This window comes from Terrapene carolina, unplaced genomic scaffold (assembly GCF_002925995.2).
Source record: "Terrapene carolina triunguis isolate 2854851 unplaced genomic scaffold, T_m_triunguis-2.0 Scaffold21, whole genome shotgun sequence".
Classification (NCBI taxonomy): domain Eukaryota; kingdom Metazoa; phylum Chordata; order Testudines; family Emydidae; genus Terrapene; species Terrapene triunguis.
The window spans coordinates 22,506,196-22,515,758 of NW_020664372.1; the positions used below are offsets into that span (position 1 = coordinate 22,506,196).

At 43.9% G+C, this 9,563-nt stretch overlaps 1 protein-coding gene across 1 annotated transcript in view; it reads left to right on the forward strand.

Moving 5' to 3' along the window:
* The window catches only part of FARP1 (FERM, ARH/RhoGEF and pleckstrin domain protein 1), a 150,174-nt gene that overhangs the window by 119,776 nt on the left and 20,835 nt on the right, over nucleotides 1–9,563 (forward strand). Inside the window, exons 17-19 of the mRNA XM_029913092.1 lie at nucleotides 4,092–4,329; nucleotides 6,113–6,243; nucleotides 8,763–8,831. Of these exons, the coding sequence (XP_029768952.1) occupies nucleotides 4,092–4,329; nucleotides 6,113–6,243; nucleotides 8,763–8,831 (438 nt within the window). The remainder of the gene's footprint in view (nucleotides 1–4,091; nucleotides 4,330–6,112; nucleotides 6,244–8,762; nucleotides 8,832–9,563) is intronic.

The following is a 9,563-nucleotide window of genomic DNA, read 5'->3' on the forward strand; positions in this document are numbered from 1 at the left end:
TGTGCATGCAAGTATGCCTGCAAGTAGGACACTTGCAGAGGCAATGGCCCTACAGTGGCATATACCAACTAGATACATATTTGCAAACCTAACTTTTTGGGAAGCTGGTCCTGGATATTTGGTCTCTCTTTTCTCCCCCCCCCCCCCCCCCCCCCTTTTTTTTTTTGTAGCTTTGTTTGTGCTGTGATACAGAAAGGGTGAGTGCCATTGTAAGGATCACATAGCAAATCAGCGACAAAGCTGAAAATAGAACTTGAGAATCCTGATTCACAATCCACTGTTGTATCTAATAGGCCATCATAACCCTTTCCTCAATAAACCTACCACTGACTGCTTCATTCACCCAGACCTGTTCTGATACCTGGAAAAATCATCATATGCACTTTCAAACACCAGTCCCTTATTCCCAGGAAGTATAATTGTTTTCCTAAAGAGCTGTTGATCTCTAACAGTAAACTTATATTTAGAGACAACTCTGCTTATGTGTCTGGTGCCTTTAACCTCATGTTGTTTGGTCTTTGGTGCCCTACGATCCTCCTTTGACACAGAAGAAAGATTGCAGCCGCCAGAGAAAAGAATCAAAACCGAGTTTGGATCAAAGAAGTCAGAATAGGAGACAGAAAAGAAAAATTAGTTCAGAACCTTCACACTTAGCACAGAACCTATTAAAAGACCTGTACATTGACCCTGTCAACTTAGTTAACATAGGGAAGAAGTTAAAAGTAATAACTAACTACCTGGCAGCCTCTATAGTAGCCAAGGAGGGTCCCTTTTGGTTCAGCTTCTCTGCCTGTCAGAATGTCCATGGAATGAAGGTGTAGTGTGCCTAGAAACCAGTAAACTAGCCCATACTGTAAAGCTGTTGCAAAATCATGAGAAGGGGATTTGTCTGGAGATGTGTCAAACACCACATTAGATTTAGACTAAGCCATCCTGCCTTTTGAAGTCAGATCAATACACAAAAGTCCAATTTCCCCTCATTTTCTGTGACATCATATTTATTCATTTAGAGACTTCTCTGGTTCCATCCAATGAGCTTCATCAATAAAATCAATCACCAAACTACAACAGAACTCCCTTCATTAATTTAAAAAAAATCCCCTTTAAAAAAGTAAGTCGGAAACTTGACCAATCAGATGGACCTTACGCTGCAACCTGACTGAAGCTGCTACAACCTCACTGTCATAAGGCAGTCCTGCCTGGAGCGCCCTCCTGCAGCAGACCGCAGCATGGCAGCTAGTCTGCCTCAGTTTCCCATTTCAGGTGACCCAATAACTTCAAGTTTTCTGGTCTCCAAACAACCCCTCCTTGGGTCTGGTTCATTACAACAATATAGTCAGAGTAGCCAATTCTCACCTGAGGACAAGCAATCACTAAAACTCCAAACTCCCTTGATGCCCCACATACCAGACACTGGTGCCTTCGACCACACCTGGACTCTGTCAGTCCTTTCCTGTCCTTGTACTGGGACAGCCACCGCAGCCCTTCCAGTTGGGGTGCAACCCCACTCTTTCCAGCAGGAACCCCCACAGCCTCTCTGCTGGGAGCATGTTTGCCAGGGGAGCATCCCTCACTCTCACTGTTCCTCTGGGTCCCGGTCTCCAGCCCTGGAGATGTCAGTAGGTAAGCTCCTGCGCTGCTCCCTTGTCTTCAGCCCTCTCTGGCCCTTGGCTCCACCTCTCTGGCTTTGAGCCAGCAGCAGTTCCCTCTCCTGCTGTTTCTACTGCCTTCAGCCCCCTCCAGCCCTGGCTCTCTAGCTTGGGGATGCCAGTGAGCAAATCTGTTTTGCTGATCTCCTGCCCTCTGTTTCCTTCCAGGACTCCTCCAATCCCCTGGTCTCTGGCAGTTCTCACCTGCCCTTCTGCTCTGACTCACTGTGACTCCCTGACCCATTTTAGCCCCCAAATATTGCCCAACTCTCTTTATTGGCCAGACTGAGAGCACTTGTTCTGGCACGGAGGATCTGGATCTTTTTAATTCACAGGCGCCAGCCACGCTGTGATACCCACCCAGTCAGCATGTAAGTTACATTCATTCCCCTTCACTTCACACCACCATTTTACATCAAGAACATTAGAACAGCCATACTGGATAAGAGCAAAGGTCCATCTAGCCCAGTATCCTGTCTTCCAACAGTGGCCAATGCCAGGTGCCCCAGAGGGAATGAACAGAACAGGTAATCAGAACAGAACAGTGATTCATCCCCTGTCACCATTCCCAGCTTCTGGCAAACAGAGGCTAGAGACACCATCCCTGCCCTTCCTGACTAATAGCCATTGATGGACCTATCCTCCATGAACTTTTCTAGTTCTTTTTTTAACCCTCTTATAGTCTTAGCCTGCACAACATCCTCTGGCAAGGAGTTCCACAGGTTGACTGTGCGTTGTGTGAAGAAATACTTCCTTTTGTTTGTTTTAAACCCGCTGCCTATTAATTTAATTTGGTGACCTCTAGTTCTTGTGTTATGAGGAGGAGTAAATAACACTTCCTTATTTACTTTCTCCACACCAATCATGATTTTATAGACCTCAATCATATCCTCCCTTAGTAGTCTCTTTTCTAAGCTGAAAAATCCCCGTTTTATTAATCTCTCCTCATACAGAAGCCATACCATACCCCTAATCATTTTTCTTGCCTTTTTGTGAACCTTTTCCAATTCCAATATATCTTTTTTGGGATGGGGCTACCACATCTGCACGCAGTATTCAAGATGTGGGCATGCCATGGATTTATATAGAGGCAATATGATATTTTCTGTCTTATTATCTATCCCTTCCTTAATGATTCCCAACATTATGTTCACTTTTTTGACTGCCGCTGCACATTGAGTGGATGTTTTCAGAGAACCATCCACAATGACTCCCAAGGTCTCTTTCTTGAGTGGTAATAGCTAATGTAGACCCCATCATTTTATATGTATAGTTGGGATTATGTTTTCCAATGTGCATTACTTTGCATTTATCAGCATTGAATTTCATCTGCCATTTTGTTGCCCAGTCACCCAGTTTTGTGAGATCCCTTTGTAGCTCTTCACAGTCTGCCTGGGACTTAACTATCTTGAGTAGTTTTGTATCATCTGCAAATTTTGCCACCTCACTGTTTACTCCTTTTTCCAGATCGTTTATGAATATGTTGAATAGGACTGGTCCCAGAACAGACCCCTGGGGGACACCACTATTTACCTCTCTCCATTCTGAAAACTAGCCATTTATTCCTACCCTTTGTCTCTTATCTTTTAACCAGTTACCAGTCCATGAGAGGACCTTCCCTCTTATCCCATGACAGCTTAGTTTGCTTGAGAGCCTTTGGTGAGGGACCTCATCAAAGGCTTTCTGAAAATCTAAGTACACTATATCCACTGGATCCCCCTTGTCCACATGCTTGTTGACCTCCTCAAAGAATTCACCTCTGAAGTTGCCCACCTAGCGTTATGTAGATGAGATGATAACCCAGGGACAGAAAATATGAAGTGCTGTAACGCAGGTGTTTTGATATGGAGTGTTTGTGTGTATGTGTTCAGAGTTTTCCAGGAGTTGTAGCTGCTCTTTAATAATAAATAGATGAACGAAAGCTGGAATTCCAATTGGTTACAGATAGGATCATCAAAGGGGCCTAAGGAATTGGGAGAGTCAGTGCCAGTTGGATGTCTAATTACCTTAGTCCTCTTTGGAGATCCCAATCTACATTTGTTTCCTAACTCCGAGCTGTTGTTTGTCCCCATGATAAGTGCACAGCGTGAGCTAAGTACAGTGTAATATGTTTAACTTTGAATTCCTTGGCTGCTGCTAGACTATCTGCCTCAGTTTTGTTTGTTTGTTTTACAGGGGATGCAGAGAAGGTCAGGGGAAGGGAAGAATGGGCACAAAAAATTAAATCAAGTCTGGACAGGGTGGGATTTTCCATCTTATTTCTTTTGTAGGTTAATGACAGAACGTTAGTGTTGCACAGAGCAAGTGATTGTGTTGCAGAAAACTACAGCAATATTAGCTAGATTTTATAGAGGCACATATTTGTATCAAATGACTTGGAATCCCATATTGCAGTGTGTTTGCTAATGTCTCTGCCTCTTTTCTTTTCTCTTTGTTTTTAAGCAACTGACAGTTCACCTGCGGAAACACAATGAAGTTTTGATGGAGTTGGAGAATGGGATCAAGAACTCTCGCAAGCTGGAGACCTTGTGCAGGGATTTTGAGTTACAAAAAGTCTGCTACCTGCCCCTCAATACCTTCCTACTCCGGCCTTTGCACCGGCTCATGCACTATAAGCAGATAATGGAAAGGCTCTGCAAACACTACCCACCAAATCATGTGGACTTCAGAGACTCCAGAGGTGAGGCGGAGGAATAATCTAATTCTATAAGCTGTGGACTAGAACAGTCTCCTGATAGCTAGTTCCCCATTCTGACCACTAGGCATGCTGTAGTATAAATAATATTACACCCAAAAAACTACATTAGAAGAGTGTTCAGCTTGCAGAGTCAAGCACTCAAAAGTCAGGAAATGTCAGAATTAAGGTTGCCTCTGCGTATGCATGACAACATACTCTTTTTCCAGATGTGCAGCCTGTTTTATTGTCATTTCCATGGTTCGCTTTAGGTGTTCAAAGCTGCTGTCATATTTTTCTCAAACGTGAAGAAAATATTCTCCGTTTGACGTTTTCATCGATTGATCACTTCCAAGGCCAGAAGGGACCTTTGTGATCATCTAGTCCGAGCTCCTGTATAGCACAGGCCAGAGAACTTCTCCAGAATGATTCCTGCACCATATTTTCTAGAAAGATCTCCAGTCTTGATTTTAAAATGGGCAGTGATGGAGAATCCACCATGAGCTTTGCCTCTTGCCCAGCTTTTCCCTCTTGTTCATGATGACTTGATTCCCTGCTCCTTTTTCTCCTCCGCCCTTACCTATGATTTTCCAGGGGATTTGTGTTCGTAAATCAGCTAGGTGCTTTTCAAAAATCCTACCCTAAATCTTTGTCCTCATTGTAGAGCAGAAATCCCTTGCTGTAAAACCGACTCTTAAGAATCCCCCATATTAGAGTAGACCTATAAATATTTGAGGATGGTTGAAGCCATGTGCCCAGTTACATTTTCAATTAAACAATTAATTAATGGATATTGGAGTCCTCGGAGAGAACATAGTAGTAGGGATAATAATAAAGCACAACCAAGGCTGGATTAACCTTTTGTGGGCCCGGCGCCAAACATATTTGTGAGCCCCCATGTAGTCGTTATGGGCCCCTTCCGAATTTAGACTAATGAGAGAGATAGGAACGGAAATTGATTAGAAAAGGGCCTAACATTAATCTATTAATAATGCAGAAACCATAATGATTTAACAGATGTTTTAAATGAGAGGAAACATGGCAAGACTGTCTCCATCGGTAGTAATGATACTTCAGTACTGACAGTGCAATAGAGTCCTTGGGAGTAGCCTCTGACGAGTAAGTTTTGTTCAGGGATATCATATATCATTTAAAATCAAGCTTCTGATTGTACTTCTGGGCAGCCATCCAAACCACATGTGGCTGCTGCAGGAGAAAGTAGTTTAAATGTATTTTAAAATAGAATCGGGGCTGTGCATCCCATTAAAAAAACACACACATAGGCAACGCATGCCCCTCTCTTGGGTGTCTTTGGGGTTTGGGTTGCCTGCAAATGTTAGCGTGTTTGAGTCCGTGTCGAGGTGTGAATTCTAGCTAGCTCTCTGCACTTCCCTTGATGGGAAAAGGAAATTCCTCTCACAGCTGTGGAGCCCTCAGGTACTGTTTTAAAAAGTTCATTCTCTTATCAGTGCCATGAGTTGATTCTCCTTGAAAACCAATCGCTCTGAGGGTTACTGTAAAAAAGACAGGTCTAAAGTGTCGCATGCCCATGGGAAGCTTAGGTAAAAGCAGTCTTCTGTCCGTGGTGATTGCCACAGTACTGCCATCCTCAGTAAAATAACCTTGTGAATTTGTGTATGCAATTTGAAGCCAGTTAGACTAATCTTATACTAGAAAGGGAGAATTGTTGGGAGGGTGCTATGCGTGAGCCACAGATGGAATAAATATTATGTGCCTGCTTGTAAGTCTGATACAAGCATTTAAAAGATCTTTGTTTTTATTTACTTAGCTGCTCTGGCTGAGATTTCTGAAATGGTGGCTCAGCTCCATGGTAGTATGATAAAGATGGAGAACTTCCAGAAGCTGCATGAACTCAAGAAAGATTTGATAGGCATTGATAATCTGGCAATCCCAGGAAGGGTAAGTGACAGAGTTTCACTCAAGAGCAAGATCTCTGGCTCTGAAATTATCAGCCAAATAGCTTTGGAACACGAGGTCTGGTTTAGAAGTCTGTTGGTTTTTTTTTTTTTTAAATCATAGTTTATAAAATTTCTCTGCCCCATCCGCTTGGCCAGGTAAGCTATGTTTAAATCATGTTAGCCTGGGCCATTTTAACACTGCTTTAATGTGGGCATGCTATCAGTTTGTAGCAGTATAGATAGGGCCATGATATCTAAAGCGACTGGAGTTTGATCAAGCTAACCCTGATCGTCACAGTATGCAGTTTCTGCCTAGCACTGCCCCTCTTTCCTTCACTAAAGACTGTAAATCAAATGTAAAATACAATAGTGTCCGAGCAAACCATTGATTGTAAAAGGAGAGGGAAACAATCCTCTTGTCTCTTTTGCTTTGGTTTTTTGGGGCTTTATTTTATATACAGTTTTGGATTGTTTTAGGAAATTTTGAGCATCACATGGAACAGAGGCAGTAATGGGGGGAGGGATAGCTCAGTGGTTTGAGCATTGGCCTGCTAAACCTAGGGTTGTGAGTTCAATCCTTGAGGGGGGAATTGGGGTAAAAATCTGTCTGGGGATTGGTCCTACTTTGAGCAGGGGGTTGGACTAGATGACCTCCTGAGGTCCCTTCCAACCCTGATATTCTATGATTCTATATTAAAATTAGGGTCCTACCAAATTCACAGCCATGAAAAAAGCATCACGGACCATGAAATCTGGCTATTGTAGGGGAGACCAGCTTTCCCAGAGTTGGGCAGCTGGAGAGCGATGGCTGCTGGCCAGGAGCCCAGCTCTGAAGGAAGTGGCAACACCAGTAGCAGCGCAGAAGTCAAGTGGCATCGTTGGGGTTGGGGGGGTAATCATTTTGGGGGTCGACAGGGCTGGCCTTACAGATGGGGGAGTGGGTGACCACCCAGGACCCTGTGGTCAGGGGGTGCCATGGTCACACACACATACCCACAAACCACAGCCTGCTCAAGGTTCCTTTAACTCCCAAGCCCCCGGGCTCCTGCTGCTAGTCCTGGAGGGGCTAGGGAAGGACAGGACTTCCCTTTCCTTTGCATGAGCCACTCCAAGGCCAGGTCAGACCCATCTCCGGGAACCTTCCCCGGCTGCAGGAAGCTCCATGGCTGATGGCTGGGAATCCAGCTTTGAAGGCAGCGCTGCTGCTGGGGTGACGCTGCCTTCAGAGCTGGGTGTCTGGCCAGCAGCTTCCCTCTGGCTGCCCAACGCTGAAGGCAGCAACACCGAAGTACACATTAGAGATAATGGCTCCAATCCTAGGCTGTGTCTGAGCAGCCTTCAGGGAAGGGGGACAAAGGTGGCTTTATCCTTGGGCCATTCTGTCACAGTGAAAACATTCTCAGGACTGTTCTACTTTTAGATTGCTCTTTTGGGGCAGGAACTGTCTCTTCTTAGTGATTGTACAGCACCAACCGCAATGGTGCCTAGACAGGTTGTGGCCATTGGGCAGCATCACAATATAAATGTTTAATAATAATAAATAATAATATTCTGTGCTGGCTGCCAAAAGTCCCTAAGATACACAGCAACTCTGTGTAAACTGGAGTGTTCCCCTGGGGAGGGGAATCTTCCATGAACTGGTTTATTGATGCTTTACAGACTATCCTGCTGCTTTTTGTATCCTTTGCTTGTACAATGCACAAAAGTGTCATGGGTACTGGCCTCTAAAAGTCCATACAGAACCCATTAGGAACTGCCTGGAACAGGCTAGAGAGAGTGACTGGAAATTAAAGCTTTGATTTGCTTTATGTGGTAAAGGGAATTATTTCATAGTTCAAAACAGCGAATGATGCAACTCACTATAATGCCAGAAAACCTGGCTCTCTGATAGTTCAGTTCCACTGAGAGAGAGCTCTCTCTTCCTGAGCTTACATGCTTTAAAATAGTCTGATCTAAGTGAATGTGCTGTATCGCATGACATGGGCTGCACGGCTTGTCTAGGAGAATTCATGTTGCCAGACAAATCTCCCTCTTCTCCCATTGTTGTAATGGATCCCTTGAGATGATTTTGTGCTTACAGCAAGAGCCAAGTCAGCTATACACCATATTAAGCATTATATTTGAAGGAGGAGGGTGGCCAGATGCTGGTGAATAAACATAGACCTTTTTATTTTAATCAGCTGTTTGATTTGTAATAATCTATTAACTAAAAACTGATGGAAGAGGGAGATGTCTGGAGCAATCAACGTCAGGTAGAGAAGATTATAATCTGTGAAGTTGAATAAAACTGTATCAGGTGATTGAGTGCCTTAAAAAATGTTTGAAAGTAGAAGGGCAGCTCTGAGTAGGAAGACTACCTTGTAAATAAGATTTTAATGTAAGTATTTGAAGTGTGTGTGAAAACAGCCTTAATAACTATCAGAACAAGTCAATGCCATGACACTAAGTACATACAGACTTTCGACAAGATATTTGAAAAGGGATATTTGACATGCTTGTTCTATGTCTGTTTTCCTACAGGAGTTCATTAGACTGGGCAGTCTTAGTAAGTTGTCTGGAAAGGGTTTACAGCAGCGGATGTTCTTCCTGGTAAGTGACGAGAACAGTTTGTATTGAACATAATGAAGTACAACTGTATTTAAAAAAAGTGAAGTGAAGCAAGTGTGCAGTGGCACAATGAGGAATGCTTTCTTGTCCAGCTGCTTAAGAGGAGTGATGGCAGAGGTGGCAGACCTCTTCAGTGCACTGGATATTACAGGACATTCTGTATTTTGTTAAATCAGGCTGAGGGAGACCGACCCACTGTTATTGCTGTAGTCCAAGCATTGAGCTGGGAAGCCATTGGACCATGAGTTCAAATGTCACCTCTACTGACTTCTGTTTATATTTTCTTGCACTTCACAGCCCTTTAAAGGTTGGGGTCTGAAGCTTTGATCAGTAAAGACCCTCCCATTGTATAAATAAGTAGAGAGGTTACACAACGTCACCTCAGGCAGAGTTGGTAATAAAACCTAAGTCTCTAGTATGGCAGACCCAGGTGTTGTCCACTCCCACGCTGCCTTTCAGATTGAATGTCCCAAATAAATGTTTTATCTATCGTGTTGTTAGCCAATGCACCTCACTCCCCCTCCAGAGCCTGGATAGAATCCAGGAGCCCTAATCTCCAATATTCTACTCATGTCTAGCAAATAGTTGTGTAACCTATTGGCAAAGTGTGTGTAAGACTCCCTCTAGTGGCCGCTCCACCTGCAGGGATAGCTAAGTGGCAGAGATGTGTGTGGGGAGGGGGAGTGTTTAAAAGTCCAGGGTTCAATGTCAGGG